At 46.4% G+C, this 27947-nt stretch overlaps 2 protein-coding genes across 2 annotated transcripts in view; one reads left to right on the top strand and one right to left on the bottom strand.

The window, feature by feature from the left end:
* Positions 1–13071: 13071 nt before the first annotated feature.
* On the bottom strand, positions 13072–15398 carry LOC105738925 (keratin, type I cytoskeletal 17-like). Its single transcript, XM_030827724.1, has 5 exons — positions 15240–15398; positions 14613–14736; positions 14304–14526; positions 14053–14195; positions 13072–13319 (listed from the first exon to the last, which is right to left on the bottom strand). Exons 1-4 carry the CDS (start codon positions 15396–15398, stop codon positions 14153–14155), a joined length of 549 nt encoding a protein of 182 aa, XP_030683584.1. The 3' UTR covers positions 13072–13319; positions 14053–14152.
* Positions 15399–17768: 2370 nt separating this feature from the next.
* Positions 17769–27947, top strand: part of ALMS1 (ALMS1 centrosome and basal body associated protein) — a 215658-nt gene continuing 205479 nt past the window's right edge. The window contains exon 1 of the mRNA XM_003268797.2: positions 17769–18068. Within this exon, the coding sequence (XP_003268845.2) occupies positions 17769–18068 (300 nt within the window). The remainder of the gene's footprint in view (positions 18069–27947) is intronic.

The following is a 27947-nucleotide window of genomic DNA, read 5'->3' on the forward strand; positions in this document are numbered from 1 at the left end:
TTTCGTATTCTCCTCACCCTTGGCTGGCTCTTCTGTTGGTCTCAGTGGCTCTTCTGGTGGTGTGACAAAGACCTTCATCCTTGAGGGGTTTGAAAGGCCTCTATGCCTTTCTGATGTTTCTATGATTTTTATAATCAAAATTGTATCAAGGAGTACTGAGGAGGCAGCAGCCCTATTTGCTCCTGATGATCAGGGTCAATGACCCTTTCTAAGATGGTGAGATCTTTGCTTGCTGGTTTCTTGGCAAAAGGAGCCCAAAGTTGCCAGGCACCATCTGTAGTTTATAGTTCAATAGGACTTGCTGTGCCCCTAGTGGAAGTGTTTCCCTTTTGGAAACCAGGCCTTTTAAACTATTTATAGAGTTCAGATGTGGAACAAAAGCTTAAGTGTCCCCAAGTGAGTCAAGGGGAGAAATAATAACTTGGCCACTGCTGCTTCAAATCCTTGATTCCCAGATCCATGTATTGTTCCTACTGGGGAGACAATGAAGATGTTTGATTTAAAGTATATACTTCATCATAGAGGATCATATCTCAAAGCTGGTGCTTTGATTATGCTTTCAACAGGCCATTTCAAGGTTCTATCAGCTGGCAGCTTCTGGATGGGTTGGTAGGTAATGTGATCAGTTGGTCCTGTGGTCAGGGGCCTAATGTCATACCTGCTTTACTATAAAATGGGTTACCTGGTCTGGTGCAATGTTATGTGGGATCCTGTATCAGTGGATTCGAACTCCATAAGTCCTCAGATAGTGATGCAGGAAAAACAATTGCATATCCAAATAAGTATTGATTCCTAGCATAATGGATCTGTACTCCTTCAGTAGAAGTAGGTCCAATGCAGTCAGCTTGATACCTTATGTGCCAGCGGGTCTGCTTGCGAGATGGTGTCATCTTGGAGGCTCGACATTGGCCTCTGGTCTCTGTTGCTTGCCAGGTTGGACATTCAACCAAGGCAATATCCAGATCAATCTGTATAAATAGGAGACCATGCTGTTGGGCCTATGAATTATCTCCATCCTTGTTACCATAGCCATTTCAGTCATGTGGCCATTATGCCAGCACTGGGGTGGCCAGTGTTAGAGGCCAGATGCTGTCAACTGGCTGAGTCTTTTTCTCTATCTGGTTATGTAGTACCTTGCTAGTGGGAGTTAACATGTGCATCAAAGATCTTCACACTTTGTGCCCACCCCACTTATTCATTCACATGCCTCTACTCCTAGTCCTCTTTGTACCTGATCTACCCATCTTTCTTCTCACCTATCAGACTCTGTCAAGCCACTACCTATGAGTTCATATATATTCTAATCGTAAGCCACTTCTTTTTCCACACAAGGAAGATGACCATCCAGAATTCTTCCCATGGGGAGGATTTTTTCTCACCACTGTTTTTCAAGATGCTCTTTGAATAAGCTGTATTGTAGCTATCATCCTTTTGTTTACCTACACACATGTACAGACCTTCATATCCATGAACCAAGCTCAGGCTTTTTCCTCCCCTCTAAGCTGGTCCTACGGGATCATATGGGGTCATATGGCTATAGATGTGCACTTAGGAATGTCATTAGTACAACAGTGATGGATGATGTGGAGTTTTGACCTTCTGATCATGTAGCTTCAGGGTATATCCATTGCCATCTTATTGTGAGTTGTTGCTAGGCACACTTGACCTTATGACTTGGTGGATATGACAGAATACAGCTGGTGATGGGCAGCTGTAACTGCCTGGTCACTTCGTGCCTAGCATCCAGTATATTAGAAATTGTTTCTCAAGTGGCATCTAATCTCCGCTGCAGATGACATGGCCCTGCTTTTTAGTCTTCTTAGATCTAGAAGCATTCCTCCATTTTTCTTCCTCCTTTCTTACAATCTTTATATGTATATATATATATATATATATATTTGAGATGGAGTCTTGCTCTGCTGTCCAGGCTGGAGTACAGTGGTGCAATCTCGCCTCACTGAAACTTCTCCTGCCTCAGCTTCCCAAGTAGCTGGGATTACAGGTGCCCACCACCACGCCTGTTTAATTTTTAATTTTTTATTTTTTGTTAGTTGAGACAGGGTTTCACCATGTTTGCCAGGCTATTCTTGAACTCCTGACCTCAAGCGATTTGCCCACCTCAGCCTCTCAAAGTGCTGGGATTACAGGGGTGAGACACTGTGCCCCCTCACAATCTTAATATTTTTAAAGAGTGGAGGACAATCATTTGGGTTTGTCTGATGTTACCTTATGATGCGATTTCAGTTGTCTTGTTGCCGGGATTACAAGAGAAATGAGATTGTAATCTTCTTAGTGCATCATATTAGGAAGTACATGATATCAATTTATGCCATTGCTATTGGTAATGTTAACTATGATTACTTGGTTAGAAATCGATGTCTGAGGCCGGGCGCGGTGGCTCACGCTTGTAATCCCAGCACTTTGGGAGGCCGAGACGGGCGGATCACGAGGTCAGGAGATCGAGACCACGGTGAAACCCCATCTCTACTAAAAATACAAAAAAAATTAGCCGGGTGTGGTGGCGGGCACCTGTAGTCCCAGCTACTTGGAGAGGCTGAGGCAGGAGAATGGCATGAACCCAGGAGGCTGAGCTTGCAGTGAGCTGAGATTGCGCCACTGCACTCCAGCCTGGGCAACAGAGTGAGACTCCGTCTCAAAAAAAAAAAAAAAAAAAGCACTCAGTAGGAGTAATCCTCAACAATGTAAGTAATTGCTATTAACAGCTTGATTCATCATAAATATGCACTACAGAATACTCTGCTTAATGGTGTCCATTCAAGTAGTGAATTATCCTAGAGTATGCGTATTATGATTTGAGTTATAACATATTCGTAGTTTCAGTGTTCCAGAACTGTGTCTCTGTTGTAAAGTGGTTAACTCTGTGGTAGTCTGCCCCATCTCCCCCAATTTCCCTCCATTTCACCTCTTCCTAATCTTTGCCTATGATTCCTCTTAACCAGTGATTTTGATTTGCCAGAAAAACAAAACCAAACTCAATACTGGTTTACCTTTTAAAAGAGCATCTTTATTATTTCCCCAGGCCGATCACAGTCCTCAACAAAAGCAGCCGATATACATTTGTCGGTCTGGTGGCTTTGGTACCATGACTGCCTACAGCAGGCCGATGACAGCCACTCGGTTGTCACCAAACACAGTGTGAGGGAAGGGGGAGGGGACAGGGGAAACTCTCAGAGCAAACAATCACAAACACACTGTGAAATCGAAAATAAATTACAAAAACTAAATAGTATAAATAAATTAAAATTTAAGTTAAGGAGAGTCCCACAGTGTGGCTGTTTGGCAACAACCAGTCCGTAGAAGAGGTAGCTGTGGAGGTCACAGGGATGTTCCCAAGGCTCAGGCTCCTACTCCCCACTGGGCCCATCGAGGTCACTGGGCCTCGAAGCTTCTGGACCCCTCAGGCACTCAGCTCCAGGTCGCTGATGTATTTCTGGACCCACTCCTCACTGGGGTCAGCACAGACCTGCTGGCCTCTCTTGGTTAGGAAGCTGTGGAGAAGGGAGGAAGGGTTAAGCACTGGGGAATCCAGCAGGGGAATCCTGGGCCCACCATGGCCCCACCAGCCCATTGTCTGTGCTGGGCAGCTCAGGGCCTGCTCCTCTCTCAGGGGCCCCCTGCCTATCTGTGTCTAGAGAGCTTCTCTCAGGGACTCGGGGGAGTGGCCCTGCTGCCTCCTTCGTCTTGTCCCTTTCCTCTGAGCTGGTGCAACCCTTCCTGACTCTGTAACACCTGCCCCACTCCAGCCCCAAGTCAGGTCACACCTCAGAGCCGTGGCTCTGGAAGACTGAGCCTTTCCAGGATGGCCTTCTGGCCTGTCTCTTCCCCCACCCCAACCCTCCCTACCTCCCTAGAGGTGGGCAGGAAGACTGGCACTTACATGACACTGGGCTTGGAGCACTGGCTGCTGGTCTCAAAGTAGTCAGCTATGAAATTCTGTGGAATCTGCCGGGAGATGTTACTGAAGCAGCAGGCGGTCGGCGTGTTGGCAGCAACTGCGGAGAAAGGCAGAGAATGAGCCTGAGTCACAGCTCAGAAGAAAAGGCCAGTCAGCTTCTGATCCCCGAGCAGGTGCGGAAGGCAGGCTTGCTCAGACCAAGTAACTGGGAGGCATTTGGGCGTTTTTGCCGAGAAATGTCTCTTTGTTTCTGTCTATATCCTTCTTTCTCCTTGACTCTACATGGTGGGTTCTCTGTTTCTCTGTGTGATCCAGATACCTGGACGGACTGTTCTCCTATCTCAGCTCTCTTCAGGGAATTTTGTCTGGTTCCAGAAGTCATACCCCAGCCCCAGAGAAGTCTTGGACATCTCTCATAAGACATCCAAGGGACAGACCTAGGGTGAGCTGGAGAGTGAACAACAGATCCCACTGGGAAGTAACCAGCCCTGGATTCTGCCTCTTGCAAACTGATTTGTTTTGAACCCTGTTTTTCTATCTGTACAAGGGACTGTAACTCCCCTGCCCCTACCTAGCATCTCATACCTGGAGACTAGGAGGGCTAAGACCCCTTCTAGAGATAAAAATAAAAGTCTTGAAGAGAAAGACCAAGATGTTTGTCAGCCCTTTAAGAAGTTCTCTTTTTTCTCTTGGGGGCTCCCAGGCCACAAGAAAAGACTGATGTGGTCTAACCATGGCCAGAGAGTGGTGATACCCACAATGACAACTCGGACTCACGTGGTACAGAGAAGACCTGGTTGCAGAGAGCCACAGTGCAGAGGAGGACAGCAAGGGCAGCAGTGGAGACCTGAATGATTCTGAGCAGGTGATGGAATCTGGGCTCGAGTGTCGGCAGAGCCAAGAAGGGACTGACCACTCTGTGCTGCCTGTGTCCTTCTGAAGTCTGAAGCCATCTTTCCTTCTCTTTATAGGCAGCCCTGGAGGATGGGGAAATGGAATCTGGGGGTGAGGAGGGAAATTGTTAAGCATAGTGATGCTGTCATGCTGAGTGTTGCACAACTCAGGGTCCCTGCTGACCACGGGGGCTCAGGATATCCAAGAATAGCATCTCTGAGCTATTCTAGCTTCATGGGGAAATGGTTTCATCTCTAGCTTCATGGTGAAATGGTTTCTCCTGTGAGTGTGAAGAGGCGTGTGTGTCGACCCAAGGCTGTTCTTAGCTGATCCCTTCTCATAAGAACTGGTCTATGCGGCTGGGGCAGGATGGTTCATGCCTGTAATCCCAGCACTTTGGGAGGCCGAGGTGGCAGATCACCTGAGGTCAGGAGTTCAAGACCAACCTGACCAAGATGGAAAAACCCACTCTACTAAAAATACAAAATTAGCCAGGCATTGTGGCACATGCCTGTAATCCCAGCTACTCGGGAGGCTGAGGCAGGAGAATTGCTTGAACCCAGGAGATGGAGGTTGTGGTGAGCCGAGATCATGCCATTGCACTCCAGCCTGGACAACAAGAGTGAAACTCCGTCCCCCCACCAAAAAATAAAATAAAATAAAAAAATAAAAATAAAAAACTGGTCCTTGCATGAACTCTCCAGCCCCATTCCTTTCCACAGAGCTGCAGTTCTGCTTCCTCAGCCGCTCTAACCACAGAGATAGGGTCGATGGGCTGCTGCTGTGGAGGGCTGGACAACACCCACTGCTCTCAGAGGAAAGGAACTCAATGAAAGCTGGAGGAATAGAAACCATGAGGTCACATTTCAGTCATTTATTTATTAGTCACGGAGTGAGTAGGGCGCTGTGTTAAATGCTAGTTGTGTATGATAAAAATGCTTTAGAAGTGGGTGTCAGTATGTCAGGTGCCTAGAAATATTTGTAGCCATTAACCTAGAAAAAACATTTCTAGGAAAGAGTTCTGTGGAAGCAACCCAAATATGGAGCCATCTTCAAACATAAAGATACCTGACCCAGCATCATTTATAACTCTAAAATAAGCAAAGCTAAATTTTTCTCTATCAAGGAATGAGAAATTATGATATATCCACTAGATCATTTATTATTAAGTCCCTAAAATGAATGAAGTAGCATAAATATGCTTATAACATCAGTGGTTTAAAAAAAAAGCAAGATACAACATTATACAAATTCTACAAAATTTGAAGAATTGTACAAATATATATATATATTCCATGCCAACCCTAGGCATGGAAAAAATAAAAATGCTTGGAAATATATGCTTTAAAGAATGAATAGTGCTTATATTTGTGTAATAGGTCCATGGGTGATTTATTATTTTTTTCTTTTTCTGAATTTTTCTCATTTTATTTAGTGAGATTTTATTATCTTCTTGGTCAGCCCACAAATTTATGAACTAATTTTGTTTTAATTTAATTTTTTTAATTTAACTTAGAACATCACTGGCTGAAAAGTGGGTTGTGGTCAGTTGTTTAATCTGAAAGAAATTATTATTATTATTATTATTTTTTGAGATGGAGTCTTGCTCTGTCACCCAGGCTGGAGTGCAGTGGTGCAGTCTCGGCTCATTGCAAGCTCCGCCTCCCGGGTTCACGCCATTCTCCTGCCTCAGCCTCTCTGAGTAGCTGGGACTACAGGCGCCCGCCACCACGCCTGGCTAATTTTTTGTATTTTTAGTAGAGACGGGGTTTCACCGTGGTCTCGATCTCCTGACCTCATGATCCGCCCGCCTCGGCCTCCCAAAGTGCTGGGATTACAAGCGTGAGCCACCGCGCCCGGCCTAATGATCGCCATTCTAACTGGTGTAAGATGGTATCTCATTGTGGTTTTGATTTGCATTTCTCTGATGGCCAGTGATGCTGAGCATTTTTTCATGTATCTTTGGCTGCATAAATGTCTTCTTTTGAGAAGTGTCTGTTCATATCCTTTGCCCACTTGTTGATGGGGTTGTTTGTTTTTTTCTTGTAAATTTGTTTGAGTTCTTTGTAGACTCTGGATATTAGACCTTTGTCGGATGAGTAGATTGCAAAAATTTTCTCCCATTCTGTAGGTTGCCTGTTCACTCTGATGGTAGTTTCTTTTGCTGTGAGGAAGCTCTTTAGTTTAATTAGATCCCATTTGTCAATTTTGGCTTTTGTTGCCATTGCTTTTGGTGTTTTAGGCATGAAGTCCTTGCCCATGCCTATGTCCTGAATGGTATTGCCTAGGTTTTCTTCTAGGGTTTTTATGGTTTTAGGTCTAATGTTTAAGTCTTTAATCCATCTTGAATTAATTTTTGTATAAGGTGTAAGGAAGGGATCCAGTTTCAGCTTTCTACATATGGCTAGCCAGTTTTCCCAGCACCATTTATTAAATAGGGAATCCTTTCCCCATTTCTTGTTTTTGTCAGGTTTGTCAAAGATCAGATGGTTGTAGATGTATGGTATTATTTCTGAGGGCTCTGTTCTGTTCCATTGGTCTGTATATCTGTTTTGGTACCAGTACCATGCTGTTTTGGTTACTACAGCCTTGTAGTACAGTTTGAAGTCAGGTAGCGTGATGCCTCCAGCTTTGTTCTTTTGGCTTAGGATTGTCTTGGAACCCTTTTTTGGTTCCATATGAACTTTAAAGTAGTTTTTTCCAATTCTGTGAAGAAAGTCATTGGTAGCTTGATGGGGATGGCATTGAATCTATAAATTACCTTGCGCAGTATGGCCATTTTCACGATATTGATTCTTCCTATCCATAAGCATGGAATGTTCTTCCATTTGTTTGTGGATGACACTGTTCTTAATCATCTTCGGGCCTCTATGAAGAAACTAACAACGAAGCATGGGGACCTGCCACCCCCAGGTGGGCTCCAGTACCAGGTCCCCTCCTGAGTCACCCTGTGGGGCAGTCAATACTGGGGGAGTGCCCAGGACCCCTAACCCTACTACCTGGGTCTTCCTCTTTCCCTTTTCTTCCTCCTCTTCCTCCTGGACTCTAAGAAAGTACAGGAGGCCCACCATTCCTCAAGGCAGGTACTCAGTGCGTGTGTATTGGACGTGCTGTGCACGCAGGAGGGGGATGTGGGCAAGACCCTCCAACGAGCCCCCTCCCGCTTTCCACGGTAGCCTGTTCTCCCCCTCACAGGGCCTTCAAGGGCACTGGAGGAGCCAGACCCATTTGTGAGAGCCTCCGCTCCTCCCTGCAAGTACTGACAGCCTCAGAGAGCAGCAGAGGCCCCTCACTCCTGCAGATTCCTCCAAGGGTGCCAGGACAACAAGCCTTGAGCCAGGGAGACAAGGGAATCAGTGTCTCATTATCTCTACCATCTCTACCATCTGGGAGAGGGGGATGTGGCAGGACAGTAGGGTAATAGTGGGGAGAGGGTCAGCAGGAAAACATGTGAACAAATGTCTCTGTGTCATAAACAAGGTTAAGGAAAAGGTGCTGTTCTTTGATGTGCACATACATAAATATCCCCGTGCATTAAAGAGCAGTATTGCCTCCAGCATGTCTCACCTCCAGCCCTAAGGCAGTTTTCTCCTATCTCAGTAGATGGAATATACAATCCGGTTTTACACTGAGACATTCCATTGCCCAGGGACGAGCAGGAGACAGATGCCTTCCTCTTATCTCAACTGCAAAGAGGCCTTCCTCTTTTACTAATCCTCCTCAGCACAGACCCTTTATGGGTGTCGGGCTAGGGGAGGGTTAGGTCTTTCCCTCCCACAAGGCCATATTTCAGACTGTCACATGGGGAGAAACCTTGGACAATTCCCGGCTTTCCTAGGCAGAGGTCCCTGCAGCCTTCCGCAGTGTTTTGTGTCCCTGGGTACTTGAGATTAGGGAGTGGTGATGAGTTTTAACAAGCATGCTGCCTTCAAGCATTTGTTTAACAAAGCACATCCTGCATAGCCCTAAAGCCATTAAACCTTGAGTCGACACAGCACATGTTTCTGCAAGCACAGGGTTAGGGGTAGGGTTACAGATTAGCAGCATCTCAAGGCAGAAGAATTTTTCTTAGTATGGAACAAAATGGAATCTCTTATGTCTACTTCTTTCTATATAGACACAGTAATAGTCTGATCTCTCTTTCTTTTCCCCACACTGACCCCCACCTCAAAGAGGGGCAAAGGGGACCCTGGAATCTTGGACAAAAACCTCAGTGTTCAGGTGTCAGGGTGGGCCTGGAGTTCCGATCCAACCATAGACCCATCACCCTCAGAACTGAAAATGGTCTTCAAGGTCACCAAAGGCTATCAATACCCCAACCGGAGAGGGCAAAAGCCTTATCCAGGTTAAGCAGCACAAAAGTGAGAGAGCAGAGACTTGAGCCAGCTCTAACTCCCAAGCCAGGATTCACACCGACTCTCGCAGTGGAGTCTCTGAGAAGTCTTCACTCTCTGCCCCCACCGTGTGTGTGTGCACACACACCCCTTTCTCATTGGCTCACTGCCCCCCGCCAAGTTCCCCATACCAGGAGATGTCAGGGCGGGATTATACACAAGCCCAGCACTGCAGACCTGAGGATCTGCGTGGGCTGAGAAGCTGCAGGAAGTTGCTGACCAACGCGCCAAACTGCTCAGCCAACTCCATAGATCACGCCTCTGCCGTGTGCACAGGTCTCGGGGTCTGGGGGTGAAGAGGGAGATGACGACATAGTCTCTGACCTTAGAAGAACTTATCATTTGACCCTGGAGGGAAAACTAACACTGGAAAATACAGAACCTGGCTAGAAACCCTGGGATGCTGGGCTTGCCTGCCACGCCCACACCATAGGAGGCAGCTGGGGTAAGCATTGCCCTGCCGAGCCTCCGCAGTAGAGGAGGGGGCTGCCCTCCTGGCCTTGATCCCTGAAAGGGTCCTAGCAGAGGGAGGCAACAGCAGGACCTCAGAGGATCTGAGTTGACAGAGGAGGAGGAGGCGTTTCCTCTGCCCCAATGATGCACACCTGCCCCAAGGTGGCCAAGAGCCAGGCCCACTAAGCCTGGTGAGCACAGAGAAGCCCGGTGGGCATCCTCCAGGCAGAGGATTCCTCCCCGCACCCTGCCTCCTTCCTCCCTCCTTCGTCCTGCCCATGTCAAGCACGAGGCAGGAGATCATGGCATGCCTGAGGCGGCCGGGAAACACCATTGGCCAATGCCACGCCTTGGCTTGCAGTGATTCTCCAACCAGACAGATCATCAGAGTCCTCAAGAAGATTCGCAGCCCTGCTCCAACCCCGCATCAGCACCGCTCAGGACAAGCCTGCTGGTGGGGCTGTTTTACAAGCTCCCCAGCCAACTCAGGCTGGGAAGGCAGGAGGCAGCTTAGGGGGCTGAGGAGGGGGGCAGAGAAGCTGAGGGGAGAAGGGGTTGCTGCAGAGCCCCCAGCCCCGAGGGGACCAGCCAGAGCCACAGGCTTCAGGGCAGGAGGAAGGAAAATTAGAGCCCCACTGAGCCAGGACAGAACAGCCTGGAATCGGGGCAAGCAGGGGCGAAATCTTGGGCAGGACGTTCAGCCTCTCTGAGCCTCAGTTTCCTTCTCTGGGAAATGGGAATAACAGCCCTGCCTCACAGGCATATTAGGGGATTAGAGGCCAAATAAATAAAGCACCTGGCAAAGGCTGGTGGCTAGCGTTATGTTTATGAGCAGGTGTTTATAAAGCACCTACTATGTGCCTGGCGCTGTGCTGGGCACTCAGACTCAAAGAACAAGACAGAGAAGCCCTGGAGACATAGTCTTCTGGGGGAGAAGGTGGTAAAGACAACCCCAGTACACTAAAGTCAGGCCACGATGGGGTACTGGGGCCCTGCAGAGAAACAGAGGGAGCAGGGTCCCTGGGGGAGAACGAATGTCCAGGCCCAGGCTCTGCTCCTGTGATGGCTTCTGGGATCTGGGGAAATCTGTGAGTGCCAGGCCCACCTTTGGGGGTCCTCTCCCCTCCTGCATGTTTGACGCCTGCTTCTGAAGGTGGGGCTGTCATAGCCCTTCACAATCCAACCACAGATCTGTGGCTTCTGCCTTGATGACGGGGTGCACCATTCTGTGCAGTGGGCAGGGTGGATGTGGACGAACTGTGAGTCCCTCCATGAGTCCCATAGCTGGGTCCCCAATCCAGCCCAGGCACATGTCCCCAGCATCCTGGGCCCACTTGGGGTCCTTGGACAAAGTCACTCAAGTCTCCCCAGCAGCCCCTGGCAGCCACTGCCTCTACTGGCTCAGCCCTCTGGGCACACCAGGGGCTCCCCCATTCTGGCCTCCTGAGCCTCCCACCCACTCACTTTGTGGAGAAAGTCTTCTTCCCCAGCAGAGGGGCACAGTCTGGGGCTGTCTCTGGTTCTTCCCACACTCTGACCCCTCCTCACTCGCGCCATCAGTAATTGTGGACCCCAGTCTCTACAGGAGGGAGAGATAGCTCTGCCTGGAGCCTGAGGTGAGGGAGGAGGGGGACTTGGCTCCTCTTCCCAGCATGGAAGTGGGGCCCACTCACCTCCCGTGCCCGTCTTCACTACTGACCCCTCAGGCTCTGGGACAAGGGCTGAGTCACTGCTCCTTGGAGCCTCAGTGTCCCCATCCACACAACAAGGCGCCTTCCCCCAGACCTTCCCTGCTTCTGGGGACTATTCAGACAAATGAAGTCACCCTCCAGAGCGAGCCATCTGCAGCCCAGGGCTGGTTCTTCTGGTTGTGGCAGGATGTGTGGTGGGGGCCTGGTGCAAACAGTGCCTCCCTCCTGCCCTCCATGGCACCACCTTTGCTGCCAGACAGCAGGGAGGCGTCAGCCTCTGACGGAGCAGAGCCTGCCCTTGTTTTGAGTCGTGCAGATGCCGCTGCCGGTGCAAGTCCCCAACTCCAGGCAGCCATCTCCCCTGCAGAGAGAAACACTCTCCCAGGATGTCATAGCTCTGAGGTCCAGGGAGGGCCTGTGACCAGCCCAAAGTCACCCATACCCCAGTGGTCAGTACCCATCCCCATCCCTGGCCTCTGCCAGTCCCAAACCCCCACCAACCCAGGCTCAGAGGGCTCTGGTCACTCTCATTTTCCTTGGGCCTGGGCACCAACCCCAGCCTCCAGGCACCAGGAGAGAGAGGGTGTTTGGGGGCCCTGGTCTGATTCTGCAGCAGCAGAGACACCACAGTTCCAGCAGTGATGAGGTGGAGGCACCCTCCTCCCACTAACCCCCTGCTTGAAGAAAACCAGGAAAGCAGGCCAATCCGCCTGGCAGTTTCCAGATTTACTAGAAGGAAGATTTCCAGGTGTCAGGCTCACCTCCCACAGACTGCTCCCCACAGCCACGTTTGCTGCCACCAGCAAGAGCTGGGGCTGGTGCTCAGAGGGTGCCGGGAGTGGCTGGAGCAGGACCGTTCCTTCTCATTTTCCTAAGAGGCAGTTTCTACCCTCCCTCATGCCACCGCTGTCCCTAGTGGGGAACCAAAGAGGATCCAGACCGCCAGGGAGAGTGGCACTGCTCCCTGGGCAGAGCCACCCTATCTGCAGTGCCCCCCACTCTGCCCTGTCTGCATCCTGAGCAACAGCTGACCATGTGAGGAAACATCCCTGAGAGAGGCCCCATCCTTTCTCCCATACCTGCCTGGGGTCCGTAGCCTTCCCTGAAAACACCAGCCTCCCGCTCACATTCCCAGGGCGGAGGCAATGGGAGCCCCTCTTCGGGATTTTCTGAGACTCACACAGGAGTCGGGGCCCCAACCACCCAGCCTACCTCCCCCACCCACCCTCCCTTTGTGCGCATCCCAGCCCTTGATCACCTTGTGCCCCATCTAGGGGGAGGGCACAGACCACAGGACAGGAGGAGCAACTGATTGAGTGAGTCATCTCTGAGGATTCGGGCTCCCACACCTGAGATCTTCCCATCCATTTATGGATGAGACAGCAAAGCTCAGTGAGGGGAAGTGACTGCCTAACTTCCCGAGGTCACAGAGCTACTCACAGGGCAAGCAGTGGCCACCTAGGACCACATCTGATACACCAACTCCACCCCGGGTCTAGTGCAGCCTGGACCACCCCCTGAAAATCTCCAGCCCTTGGGAGATGGGAGCACCCCCCTCCAAACTCTCCCCAGACTTACTCTTTATGCTGGTCTAAGCTGACCCCTGACCTGCCAGCCAACAACAGGGGGTATCCAAGCATCATCTCCCCTCATCCTCACTCCTTCCCATTTCATCCTTTTGTCCCTAGTGCCCACTTCAGGGGCCAGAACAAGGACACATTTCATAGCTGAGTCAACGATCTTTATTGTCATCAGGCAGGGAAGCATGGGGAAGGGACTGAAGCAGGGGGCTGAGGCTGGAGAGGCTGAAGACTGCAGGGCAGATGGGGCAGCTGCCTCCCTGCCTCTTGGGGGGCTGGCCGGGGAAGCTGAGTCCTCAGTCGGTGGTCTGGTGGACCTGCTCGCGGGAGGAGATGACCTTGCCATCCTGGACCTCTTCCACAATGCTACACACCTGATGGGTGGTCACCGCTGCAGGAGAAGCAGGCACTTTAAAGTGGGTAGGGGCCAGGAGACCCTCGCTTGCCCCCTAGCCCTCATGGACAGGAGCCGGCTCTCTCCCTCGTCCTCCCCCAGGTGCTGTGAGTGCCTCCACTGGCACCTCGACATCACACTGCACACACATCCCTCCTGTCCCTGCCACCGCCTCCCTCCCATCCCATCCCTCTGCCGGTGGCCCTGTGTGAGTCTTGCCTCCCCAGATGGGTTATTTGATTCTGACCCAGTGTAATCTGCCAGGGAGGAGCCATGTAGACTCCATGAAATCCGTCTCCATTTCTCTGCAGTCTCCAGGACATAGACTTGCTCCCATCTCCCCCATCAGACTAGGATGGCCAAGACAAAAACCAGGCCCCTGTCTCCTCTGTTAGACTAGGAACCCTGGGGCTAGGATCATATATTCTCCATCAGACTGGAATTTGGAGGACAAGGAACCATGTCCCTATTTCCCATCAGGCTAGAGTCCCCAGAGACAGGACTGCTTTTGCTCATCCGAAGGCTGTCAAGAGCAAAGATCATGAGACCATGTTCCTATCTTCCCATCAGATGACAATCTCCAGAGCTGGGACCTGTCTCCTCCATCAGACTAGGATCTCCAAGGTAAGGACCAGTTCCCTGCCCTACCCCCATCAGACCAGACAGCATCTCTCTCATTTGATCTTTTCTTGAGTATCAATCCTCAGTGCTAATGGGTCACTTCTCCCACCCCTGCTGAGGGACAGCCATCAACTCCTGGAGCTCCTGGGGACCCAGCCCCAGCAATGTGCAGGTGGGCTGCCTGTCCCACGCACCCAATCCCCAAGGCCTCAGCCACGAAGATGCTTATGTTCTTTCTTGTACTGAGTCAGCCTGAAAGGAAGAAAGAAAAAAAAAAACAGAGAGGAAATTAGATGTGAGTCTGAGAGCCCCACCCCTGCCAAGAGGCCCCCAGCCCTGACCCTAGGCTCCCCCACTCACTGGGCATCCTCGCCCTCCAGCAGGTGGCGGTAGGTGGCGATCTCTTGCTCCAGCCACGTATTCACGTCCAGGAGGATCTTGTATTCCTGGTTCTGCTGCTCCATCTCGCAGCAAAGCTGGGCCAGCTGCTCCTCCACGCTGCCGATCAGCCCCTGGATCTGGGACAGCTGCATGCAGTAGCGGTTCTCTGTCTCCGCCAGGTTGCCCTCCAGGGATGCTTTGTGCAGGAGGGCAGGAAGACCAGGGGTCAGTGAGGGTTGTCAGTGTCCTCTTCTGGGCCCACCCCCATGCACAGGACTGTTCCTACCATGCTGAGCTGGGACTGCAGCTCGATCTCCAAGGCCTGCATGGTGCGCCGGAGCTCCAAAATCTCGCTCTTGCCACTCTGCACCAGCTCGCTGTTGGTAGCCACCTCGCAGTTCAGCTCCTCTGTCTGCAGACAGGACACAGGACAGGGTGGTGTGTGCCTGGATCCCTCTCCCAAGTCAGGCCTCCTCCCAAATCTAACTGTGGAGAGAGTGGTGCCTTCTCACCAGCTTCCCATGTCCCAAAGCCCAGAAACATGCCATTTGAAATGTTAACTTTTTATGGTTAATCCCTGCGTGTGGGACGCACAGACCAGAAACTTGAGAACCAGCCAGAACATGTAGCCTGGCTCTTGGTGCTAGTTCCTGACCTCTTGAGAGAGAGGTGGGGACTCCCAAGGTCTTTACCCTCTGCTTTTATTCTGTGGGGGCTCCCTACCTCCCCACCCACCCCCCAGATCCCAGCTTGAGCTCAGCTCCAGGTCTGTTGATGCAGTGGGTGACCCTGTGGTCCATGCAGCTTGCGGAGGAGGCGGCACCTCAAAGACACCTGGCTGTGGGCTTACTGTCAGTGCTAAGGCCCCTGAGCCCCAGCCCCTAAGAGAGACCTCTGGCCTGCAGCAGCCCCTACCTTGCTGAAGAACCAATCCTCAGCATCCTTGCGGTTCTTGCCTGCCATCTCCTCATACTGGTCATGCACCTCGTTCAGGATGCGGCTCAGGTCCACGCCTGGGGCAGCGTCCATCTCCACATTGATCTCACCGCCCACCTGGCCACACAGGGCGTTCATCTCCTATGGAAAAAGGGGATGTGGATGTGCGCATCTGGACCCATCCTGACCTCTCGCTCCCAAGCCTTCCCCCATGAGGGACCCCACTCCCCACAAGGACCCCTCCTTTGTTCTCCCTCTGCCCTATCTGACCCTCTAAATGATTTTTATTCATCTGCTCAGTATTGCCTCCACCATCAGACTCTATCTCCCCCATTAGACCAAGGGCTCTCCAAAATGAAATCTATTAGGCCTATGCCCCCAAAATTTCCCCTCTAATTTCCAAGCTTCTATGTAGACGTTCAGCTTTGAGAGTGCGAAATGGGACAAGAAGGAGACCTCCTTACTTATCCCCCACCCTCGTGAGGGAGGCCAGGGCAGGTAGAGGGAGCCTCTGCGGAACCCTAGGAGGTTCCTCGGGTACAGAGAAGCAATGTGGTACAAAGAGGAGTCTGCCCTGCACACTGGACCCCAAGGATCAGGGCTCTGCAGACAGGGAAGCCCTCTAAGGTGACTAATCCCAGGAGAATACTGAGCGATGATGGTGAATGCCAATCTAAAAAAGAAAGAGAGAGAAAGAGAAAGGAAAGGGAAAGGGAAAGGGAAAGGAAGTCCCCTGCAGCAATTAGTGATAACAGCTTATATTAGTAGCATCTAGTATTGGAAGTAATTCACAAATACATGAGGAAGCCTGTTATTAACTCAGAAGGAGATAACTTATGGGTCTTAGAATGGATTGATCTTACTGCCATCAAGGCAAATAGAAGTACTTTGGGCTTTGGAAGTTAGAGAGCTTTGAAAGCTATTTTTTAGAATTCTATTAGTTCTCTTTATCTTTCCTGAAATTTGTGGATGCAAAGAGATAGCCGAGTTTCTAAAAAGGTAAAGCTTTACAGAGTTATTTAATATCAGTGAAATGTGTGTCCTCTTACTGGAGATAAACATTGAGATTTCACATTCAGGAATATAAAACTAATAAATTTTTTTCTACCATTACAGTAATAGGTCTCCAGCAAGGAGAACCCCTAAACCCCTTAAGAATAAATAACCCTAATGTACTCATAGTCCATTTAGAGGTGTTCAACAGAACTCCAAGACTGGGCTCCAGTTCATGTTCTACCTTTACAGTTTTGCCAGGATTGGGTCATTGACAGGTAGGCAAGACATACATCCTTGGCAATAACCCTAAAATTGCCCCACCAACATTGGTTCAGCATCATTATCAATGTATGTCTACTATTGTGGGTAATACCATGAAGACGTTTTGCTGGACTCCACTTTAATTATGGCTACTTCCTTAGGTAACAGTGAAGCATCTCAAGAGTATTTTTTTTTTAAATTTTAATTTAAAAATTTTCCCCATAGGTTATTGGGGTACAGGTGGTGTTTGGTTACATGACATCTTAAGATACTTTAATTTGCATTCATTTTGTAGAGGTTCCTGAAGCGGTCAGGAAATCTTTGTTTTTAAAGCACTCCAAAGTCATTGACGAACCACCAAAACATAGGTATTATCAGTATAAATATTTGCTCTGTTATCCTTTATCAGCTGGTTGGTCTAGGCCAGGGCAATTCCTACACTAACAGAGGACCTGGGATGGCATACCGAGTCAGCCACTTACTAGGTAAGAAACTTTGGGCAAATTCATTTTTTGAGCCTGATTCTTCATACATGAAATAGTAATACTTGTCTCACAGAACCGTGAGCATCTAATGAGTTATTGTACAATAACCAACCTATCACTAAGTCCTTCACATTGATTATTTCCTTTAATTATCACACCCATCCTATGCGATGGCCTATTATCATCGTTTTATAGACACAAAGTCACACCGCTTTAAGTGGTGATGCCAGGATTCAAACTCCGATCTTTCTGATGCCAGTGCCCAGTTCTTAATCCCTCTAACAACCCGTGACACTTTTCCACGGTTAGGTTCAAGCGCCCACCATACAGCCTGACACGTTAGGAGATACTCAACCTTTAAAACTTTATAATTTGCATGTGTGATTATAACGGGTACGTCCTAGAGTTTGATCTCTTCTCTGTGCAGGGGCGAAACTCCACCCCAGCCAAGAACTACACTGTCCTCGCGCGGGGCCCTCGGCGCTCCAGGAGGCGCCCAGTCTCGGTTTATTGTGAGCTTACAGTACAGTTCGCTAGGTCCCTGCCGGTGACGGCGGCGAGGCGGCTGCGTCACCTGTCGCAAACCTCCGCCCTAAGGCGTTCCCGCCGGGCCTCGCGCGGCGTCCCTAGCAACGCGCGCCTGGTCTCCCGGCCCCGCCCAGGCGGGCGGCACTGAGCCTACGCTGGGCCACAACCGCCAGTCAGGTCTCTCCCCTTCCCCTCCCTCCCCCCCCTCCTCCTCTGCAGCCCAGAGCGAGACACCAACATGGAGCCCGAGGATCAGCCATGGCAGGGCGAGCTGGAGGAGGAGGAGGAGGCTGCAGAGGCAGCGGCGGCGAACTTGGACGACGTAGTGGTCGTGGAGGAGGTGGAGGAAGAGGCGGGGCGGGAGTTGGACTCCGAATCTCACTACGGGCACCAGCATCTGGAAAGTACAGACGACGAGGAGGACGAGGAGGACGAGGAGGCCAAGGCCTGGCTGCAGGCGCACCCCGGCAGGATTTTGCCTCCGCCGTCGCCCCCGCAGCACCGCTACTCGGAGGGCGAGCGGACCTCCCTGGAGAAGGTGAGGCGGGCCGGGGAGGGGTGTGGAGCCGCGGCGAGTTTAGGGTGGAAGCTGGGCACCGAGTGCTCCGCCCGCCCGCAGGTCACGCCGCCTGATGGAGAAAACGCGCGCGGCTGAGGCTAATAGGCTGCCCCGACTCCAGCCCCGGTGCTGGCCGGCTGCTCCGCGTCTCCCAGGCTTTGTGGCAAAGACTTCTCGTTTCCTCCCCCTCGGTGGGTCCTGGGCCTTTTGAACTCCCGTAGACGTTCGGGGAGGCTGCATTCCCCGTGAGTGGGGGTGAGAAACGCTGAGAGAGGACCACGGGTGTGTCGAGCTCTGAAGGAGGGAAAAGGCGGTGTAGGACCGGAGCGAGTGGTTGCCTGGGGAGCATCTTGTTGGGGAGACAGCGAACAGATTAGCTTGACTGAATTGCAGGACTCCCCTGAGGGAGTGATGTGGATAATGTACACCGCGCGATCACTTATTCTGGAGAGGCTCCCTGCAGGTTTTCCTCCCCTGGACTATCATTTGTAGCAATAAAGGGGTTCCCCAGCCGATAGGAGAGGCTTGGAATGCAGGAGGCTTGTGATGCGGCTCCAAGCAGTCTGGAAAACTACAAAGCACAGATAATATGCAATGGAGAAAGCCGATTTCATGGTAGGCCCCCGAAGATCATTTTGAAAATAACTCTCCATTTAATTTGCTGCTCTTACCCCCCCCCCCTTTTTTTTTTAACTTACTGCTTTTCGAGGAGCAAGACAGTTCAGTACAGTAGCCACTGGCCACGTGTGGCTTTTTACATCTTAAAGAGAAAACTATTACAGTTTTGAATAAGAGTTAAAAATAAATGAAAAATTCCATGCGTCTATTCTTACCGCTTTTCAAGTGCTCAGCAGCCACACTAGGCTAGTGGCTACCATATTGGACAGAGCAGATAATGGAACAGTTCCATCATCACAGACAATGAAGGTGGAGAGTTTTGTCACTAATGAGCAGTAGTTGTTGTTTTGTCTGGTGAATATTCCAGGGGGTACTTAATTCATTGAACATGTATTATTAGAATTCACCATGTGCCACCCATTGTGCTGGGTGCTAAAGAAAGCTTGGTGAACCCAAGCATTTTTGGTCTCTGCCTTCCTCGTGTTCATGGTCTAGACAGGGAGGCAGACAGATTTCAGATGATCCCATAAATAAAAGTGAAACTAATATGTGCTAATATTCTATGAAAGCATAAAGTAAGATAATCTGGCCTTGTCAGTGAAGCTGGGAAAGCCTTCTTGAGGAGGTTATGATAGAGCTGATATCTGAAGACAGTTTAAGGTTAATCAGGCAAAGGGGAGGGAAAGAGCAGTCTAGCTGAGGGAAAAACACGTGAAAAGGTACTGTTGATGTGAGAGAGCATGGCATTTTCCAGGACCCAGAAGCCAATGTGGTTTGAGCACAGACTGCAAGGCTTTGTGTGCTATGCCAAGGATTTAGGGGCTTTATCTCTGGAGCTTTGGGGAGTTGAAGAAAATATTTGAAACGAGGGGATGTATGCTAAGTTAGGTGTTTCAGAAAGATCAGGTGTATAGCAGAGTGTGGAACAGCTGTGATAGCAAGATGGGATGGGGAGCAGTAGTCATAGGTCAAGGGCATAAATTAGGAGACCATTGCAGCATTGCGAGGCAAAAGATGATGAAATTTTGGAATAGGGAAGTGTTGGTGGATACAGGGAAAAGTGGACTGATTTGAGAGATATTTAAGAGGCAAAATCATCATACTTAATAACGGATGGGATGTGAAAGGTGAAGTAGCCAGGTGTTAGGTTATTGTTTGAATGGTTGTGCCAATATTAAGATACGGCCAGATTTATGGTGGAGGTGGTGGCTGTGAGTGGGTGGTGGAATTGGTTGGGTGAATCTTAGGATTATGAGTTTGGTTTTGAAGATTGAAGGAGAAGGCTGGGCTAGAGATTTCAAGTTGTAAGTCATCTACATAGAGGCCATAATTAAAGCCACACTTGTTGACTAGGTCTCCTAACTTTTATTTTGTCCTGTGACTTCTTGCTTGAATAACTATTAATATTCAAACTTTATCTTGAAGCCTAGAGGAGGAGTTTTTTAAACAAAATTTTAATTTAATTTTAGATTTGGGGGTACATACGCACGTAATTAACATGGATATATTGCGTAATGGTGAGGTTTGGGCTTCTAGTGAACCTCTCACCCAAATAATGTATCTTTGTACCTGATAGTATAACATTGTACTTGATAGGTAATTTTTCAACCGTTCTCTCCTCCTTCTGGAGCCCCCGGTGTCTGTTTATTTCCATCTTTATGTCTGTGTGTACTTATTGCACTCATTTATCTTTATGTCTCTGTATACCCATTGTACCCACTTGTCTTATCAGTGAGAGCATGTGGTATTTGATTTTCTGTTTCTGAATTGTTTCACTTAATAAATAGCCTCCAGCCTCCATCCATGTTGCTGCAAAGGACAGGATTTCATTCTGTTTATAGCTGCATAATATTCCACGACGTATATTAATACATACTACATTTTCTTAACCCATTCAGTTGTTGATGGACACTTAGGTTGATTTCATGACTTTGCTATTGTGAACGGTGCTGTGATAAACATATGAGCACAGACTTTTTTCTTTTTTTTTAATGGAGTCTAGCTGGTCTAGAACACCTGGGCTCAAGTGATACTCTGCCTTGGCTTCCCAAAGTGCTGGGACTACAGGTGTGAGCCAGTGTGCCTGGCTCAGATGTCTTTTTGATGAAATGATTTATTTTCCTTTGACTAGATAACCAGTAGTAGGATTGCTGGGTCAAATGGTAGTTGTGGTTTGAGTTCTTCAAGAAATCTCCATACTGCTTTCCATAGGAGTTGAACAACTTACATTCTCAACAACAGTGTATACATGTTCCCTTTTCTTCTCATCCTTGACAACATCTATTTTTTGACTTTTTAATAATAGCCATTCTGACTGGTGTGAGATGGTATCTCATTGTGATTTTAATTCGCATTTCTCTGGTGCTTAGTGATGTTGAGCATTTTTTCATGTTTTTTGGCCACTCGTATGTCTTCTTTTGAGAAGTGTCCAATCTTTTGCCCGCTTTTTAGTGGGGTTATTTGTTTTTTTTTCCTGTTGATTTGTTTGAGTTCCTTATAGATGCTGGATATTAGACCTTTGTCAGATGCATAGTTTACAGGTATTTTCTTCCATCCTGTAGGTTGTCTGTTTACTCTGTTGGTAGTTTATTTTGCTGTGCAGGAGCTCTTCTAGTTTAATTAAGTTCCATTTGTCTGTTTTTATTTTTGTTGCATTTGCTTTTGAGGTCTTAATCATAAACTTTTTTCCTAAGTATTCTTTAGGATTATTATAGTTTCGGGCCTTATATTTAAGTCTTTAATCCATCTTGAGTTAATCTTTGCTTATGGTGAGAGGTAGGGACCCAGAGGAGGAATTTTTAAGCTAACCCTCTTTTACTACAGCCAATGTGAGAAAATTATTATCCTGTTTAATAATGAACTATCTTTTTTCCCCCACGGAGATGAAGTCTTGCTCTGTCGCCCAGGCTGGAGTGCAGTGTCACGATCTTGGTTCACTGCAACCTCTGCCTCCTGGGTTCAAGCAATTCTCCTGCCTCAGCCTCCCGAGTAGCTGGGATTACAGGCATCCACCACCACGCCTGGCTAATTTTTGTATTTTTAGTAGAGATGGGGTTTCACCATGTTGGCCAGGCTGGTCTCGAACTCCTGACCTGTGATCTGCCTGCCTCAGCTTCCCAAAGTATTGGGATTAGAGGCATGAACCACCGTGCCCGGCCTCTAATAGTGAACTATCTATGGGTAATAGAAAATCTTACTTCTGAGAGCCTGGAGTATTTTTTTCCTCCCCACAGTTTTTTCTTTCCCCTGAGAGAAATTAGATATTTTCTTATGTACCTGAGAGAATATATGATAATATATAGAATATATAGATGATTTTCTGTATTAAAGGTAGATTTACGATGAATACAATGAGTATTCAGATAATTTTTCCTTTAGTTCACTGGCATATTGAAACTTACTGGCATAGGTTGGAAAGTGTTTAAGGAGAAAATGCTTAGTATGTTTCTTGCTAGAAATTTATGAGCTATGAAATTCTTAGATGTGTCATATAACATCTAATGCTGCGTATTTAGAGGATGAGATCAAATAATAGGAAACATTAATTTCATCCAGTTTACTCTCAAGTTAAATGAAAAAATTGTGTTATTCAATTTACTCTCATATCTCACTAGATAATAAGGGAGTTATAGTGGTGTTATATAAGGCAGTGATTAAGTTTGTAGTCCTGTTACTAAGGCTGAGTTAAGCTATGATACTGTTTAAATTTGAAGCAAAATATGACCAGTCTTATAACTGAGTCTTTTTAAGAGGGAAGTGAGTGATTCAGAGCCTTATGTTGTTTTTATGCTGGTCCTACAGACCATTCAGACACTTCTTGTAATTCCTTAACCTGAATTTCTGAGTTGTGCTGGGAAAGATAATTCAGTTCTCTGGGTTGGCATCACTAGAAATTCTTGGTCTCCAACTTTTAATTGGGTCATCAACAGTGCTTGGAAATCTTTTTTTTTTTTTTTTTTTTTTTAGATGGAGTCTCTCGCTTTTGTCACCAGGCTGGAGTGGCAGTGGCGCGATCTTGGCTAACTGCAACCTCTGCCTCCCGGGTTCAAGTGATTCTCCTGCCTCAGCCTTCCCAGTAGCTGGGACTACAGATGCGCGCCACCGTGCCCAGCTAATTTTTGTATTTTTAGTAGAGATGGGGTTTCACCATGTTGGCCAGGATGGTCTTGATCTCTTGACCTCAAGGTTATCCACCCGCCTTGGCCTCCCAAAGTGCTGGCATTACAGATGTGATGAGCCACTGCGCCCGGCTCAACAGTGCTTGGAAATCTTTAGTTTCCTCTCTGTCATCTTCTTTCCCCATCTTCCCTCTTAACCTCTGTCTCCCACCCAGAGTTCAGCATCCCCCCATAAGCAGGTTACAGTTTCAAAGGAGAGAACACAGGCTGAACCTCTCCCGTTTCTGCTCCCCATCTCCAAATTTATCTACAGTGCACAATTTATTTTTTTAACCTAGTCATATACATTTTATTCTTAATATTAATCCTAGGGTAAAAACTATTTAGTCGTAGTGTGCTTTTCTCTTGAGGAACTGCTAGATTTTATTTGCAGATATTTGATAATGGTTTTAAATGTTTTTCTGTTTGTTTTTTGTTTTCTTGGCCAGTATTTATCAAACTTGACATCAATATTATGCCATTTTCATGAAAGGTACTTGGATGATTTTTGTTTTTCTGGAACAGTGTAAGTACAAAGGAATTTTTCTTTCTTGTGTGTTTGAAAGATATCACCATTTAAACTATCTCTGGATTCCTTTCAGGGTTGTAGTCTATATATGTTCTCCTTTTTTGGGTTAATTTTGATAATTTTCCTAGGAAATCATTCTTTTCAGTAAGGGTTTCTAGTTAATTTTAATGGAGTGCTACACAGTGTTCTTTATTTTTTCATTTGCCTCTGTGGTTATTTTCACTTCTCATTCCCAATTTTGTGTAATTATGCTTTATTTTTCTCTTGATTTGACTAGGTAGGGGTTTATTTTATTTTAATTTATTTTTCATTCAAGGACACAGCTCTTAAGTTTAATTCTGTTGCTGTTTATTTTTTAATTAAAAAATTATTAATTTTAATAAAAAGTTCAGTTTTCATCTTTTACTGTTTCCTTAGGTTTACTTTGATGTGTGTGTGTTTGTGTGTATTTCCTTGTGTTGAGTGCTTAATTGACTTACTTAAAAACATTTTAATAGCTTTTTTGAGATATCTTTCACATACTGTACAATTCACCTTTAATTTAAAGTGCATAATTCAGTTGTTTTCAGTATATTCATAGATATGTGCCATCATGATCATGGTCAATTTTAGAACATTTTATCACTTCTAAAAGAAACCCCATACACTTTAGCTAATATCCCTTGTCTTCCATTCCCCATATGCAACTATTAATCTACCTTCTGTCTATAGATTTACCTATTTTGGGCATTTCATATAAATGGAATGATATGTGTGTTTTTTTTTGTGACTGGGCTTCTTTCACTTAGCTTAATGGTTTCAGGATTCACCTATGATGTGGCATGTATCAGTACTTCATTACTTTATATGGCCGAATAATATTTTATTATATGGATATATGATATTTTGTATATTCATTCATCAGTTGATGGACTTTTTTTTTCCTACTTTTTGGCTATTATGTATAATGCTACCATAGACATTCTTATATAAGTGTATGTGTGGACATATAGATTCATTTCTCTTGGATGTATATCTAGGAGTAGAATTTTTGCGACATATGGAATTTTGTTAACTTTTTAAGGACCTGCCAGATTGTTTTCCAAAGTGGCATTCCTATTAGCAGTGTATGAGAGTTCCAGTTTCTCCACATCCTTATCAGCACTTGTTATTACCTGACTTTGTTGTAGTTTTGATTTGCATTTCCCTTATGGTTCATGCATCTATTCATGTGCTTCTTGGCCATTTGTGTGTCTTCTTTGGAGAAATATCTATTCAGGTCTTTTGCCCATTCTTTAATTGGGTTATTTGTCTATTTACTATTGGATTGTAAGAATTCTTTATATATATTCTTTATATATATGCATATTACATATATAATCCCTTATCAATCAGGGGATTGACAAGATACAGTCCCTTAGACAAATGTGAGGTCACGAGGACCTACTTTGTTTTCTTTATAGTATTGCTATTACTTGTAGGTCTTTGATCCATTTTGAATTAATTTTTGTATATGATGTGAAGAAAGGGTTCAAACTTTATTCTTTTGTATGTGACTATCCAGCACTGTTTTTTTAAATTTTCTTGATTTGTGTAAATTTATAGAGTTCAAGTGTAATTTTGTTACATTGATATATTGCACAGTGGTGAAGTCAGGGCTTTTAGTGTATCCATCACTGGAGTAGCCTACATTGTACTCATTAAGTAATTTCTCTTCATCCACCCCACTCTCACACTCCCCACCCTTCCAAGATTCCACTCTCTGTCATTGCATACTCTGCTTCCACATGTACATGTTATTTAGCTCCCACTTGGAAGAATAGGCAATTTGTCTTTCTGCAGCATCATTTGTTAAAGAGGCTATTCTTTTCCCCATTGATTGGTCTTAGTACCCTTGTAGAAAATCAGTTAGCCATAGATATATGGGTTTATTTCTGGATTCCCAATTCTATTTCATTGATCTGTATGCCCACCTTATGCCAGGAGACACCTTTTTTTTTTTTTTTTTTTTTCTGAGATAGGTGTCTCTTTGTTGCCCAGGCTGGAGTGCATGCAGTGGTACAATCTCGGCTCACTGCAACCTCCACCTCCTGGGCTCAAGTGGGCCTCCTATCTCAGCCTACCATGTAGCTGGAACTACAGGCACATGCCACCATGCCTGGCTAATTTTTGTAGGTTTTATAGGGGTGGAATCTCGCCATGTTGCCCAGGCTGGTCTCAAACTCTTGGGCTAAAGCCATCTGCCCACCTCGGCCTCTCAATGTGCTGGGATTACAGGCGTGAGCCACCATGCCTGACTAGGAGATACTCTTTTGATTAATATTGCTTTATAGTAAGTTTTGAAATGGGGGAGTTCTCCAACTTTGCTTTCCTTTTTCAAGATATTTTAGCCATTCTGGAGCCCCTTGCAATTCCATATGAATTTTAGATTAGCTTGTCAGTTTCTACAAAGAAGCCAGCTAGTATTTTGATAGAGATTGTGATGAATCTGTAGATCAATTTGGGAGTATGGTCATCTTGATATTAAATCATCTCGTCCTTTTTTTTTTTGAGATGGAGTCTTGCCCAGGCTGGAGTGCAGTGGTGCAATCTCAGCTCACTGAAACCTCTGCCTCCTGGGTTCAAGCAGTTCTCCTGTCTCAGCCTCCAGTAGCTGGGATTATAGGTGCGCACCACCACGCCTGGCTTATTTTTGTATCTTTAGTAGAGACAGGGTTTCACCATGTTGGCCAGGCTGGTCTTGAACTCCTGACCTCAAGTGATCCACCTGCCTTGGCCTCTCAAAGTGCTGGGATTGCAGGCTTGAGCCACCGTGTCTGGCCTAATCATCTGGTTCATGAACATGGGATATCCTTTCATTTATAGTTGTGTCAATTGATGAGGATACATTCTGAGAAATGTTTCATTACACTATTTCATTGTTGTGCAAACATCACATAGTGTACGTACACAAACCTAGATGGCATAGCCTACTACACACCTAGGCTATATATTCTGTTTGCTCCTAGGCTACAAACCTGTACAGCGTGTTGCAATACTGAATACTGTAGGCAGTTGTAACACCATGATAAGTATTTGTGTTAGATACATTTGTGTATCTAACACAAATACTTAGAAAAGGTGTAGTAAAAATATGGTATTTTACATATATATATATATTTTTTATTTTTATTTTTTTATTTTTATTTTTTTGAGACAGAGTCTCGCTCTGTCGCCCAGGCTGGAGTGCAGTGACAAAATCTCCTCTCACTGCAACCACCACTTCCCAGGCTCAAGTGATTCTCATGTCTCAGCCTCCTGAGTAGCTGGAATTACAGGTGTGTGCCATCACGCCTGGTTAATTTTTGTATTTTTAGTAGAGATGGGGTTTTGCCATGTTGCCTAGGCTGGTCCCAAACTCCTGACTCAAGTGATCTGCCCACCTTGGCCTCCCAAAGTGCTGGGATTAGAGGCTTGAGCCACCATGCTGGGCCAGTATTATAATCTTATAGGACCACCATCATGTATGTGGTCTGTAATTGGTGGAAATGTTCTTATGTGGCATACAACTGTAATTAGATCTTCTTTAAATTTCAATAATGTTTTATAGTTTTCAGAATTGCATTTTTTTTCTTAAATTCTTCAAAGTATTTTATTGTTTTTAATGGTGTTGTAAGTGGAATTATTTTTCTTAATTGAATGTTTGGGTTATTCATTGTAAATGTTTAAAAACACTTGATTTTTATATATATTAATACTGTTTCTGAATCTTTTCTGAACTTGTTTATTCATCCTAATAGATTATTTGTGGGTTCTCTATGATTTTCTTGTAAAGATCATGTCAAGGGCAAATATATATAGCTTTATTTTTTCTTTCCAATCTGGATGCTATTTATTTATTTATTTATTTATTTATGGCTAATTGCCCTGGCTAGAACCTTTAGTAAAATATTGAATAGGAGGGGTAAGAGTGTATATGCTTTTTTATTCCTGATCTTAGGGCAGGGGTGTCCAATCTTTTGGCTTCCCTGGGCTACATTGGAAGAATTGTCTTGGGCCACACATGAAATACACTAACAATAGCTGATGAGCTAAAAAAAAAAAATTGCAAAAATATAATATTTTAAGAAGGTTTACGAATTTGTGTTGGGCCACATTCATGGTTCTGGGCTGTGGGTTGTACAAGCTTGTCTTAGGGAGAAAGCATCCAGTCTTTTACCCCCGAGTATGATGTTAGTTGTGGGTTTTTAATAGATGCCCTTATCATATTGATGAAGTTTCTATCCCTAATTTCTTAAGTGTTTTTAATAATAATTTTGTCAAATTATTAATCGATGTATTACATTAATTGATATTAGGTTATTAAACCAGCCTTGTGAAAATAACTCACTTTGTCACAGTGTATAAACATCTTATGTGTTGCCTGTCATAGAAATACACACACACACACACACACACACACATGCTTGTATTTTGTTTAGAGTTATTCCATCTATATTTGTAAGATACATTGGTCTGTAGTTTTCTTTTGATGCTTTTGTCTGGTTTGGTATCGGGGTAATATTGACCTCATAAAGTGAATTGAAAGTTTCCTAT

The sequence above is a fragment of the Nomascus leucogenys genome, chromosome 14 (assembly GCF_006542625.1).
Source record: "Nomascus leucogenys isolate Asia chromosome 14, Asia_NLE_v1, whole genome shotgun sequence".
Classification (NCBI taxonomy): domain Eukaryota; kingdom Metazoa; phylum Chordata; class Mammalia; order Primates; family Hylobatidae; genus Nomascus; species Nomascus leucogenys.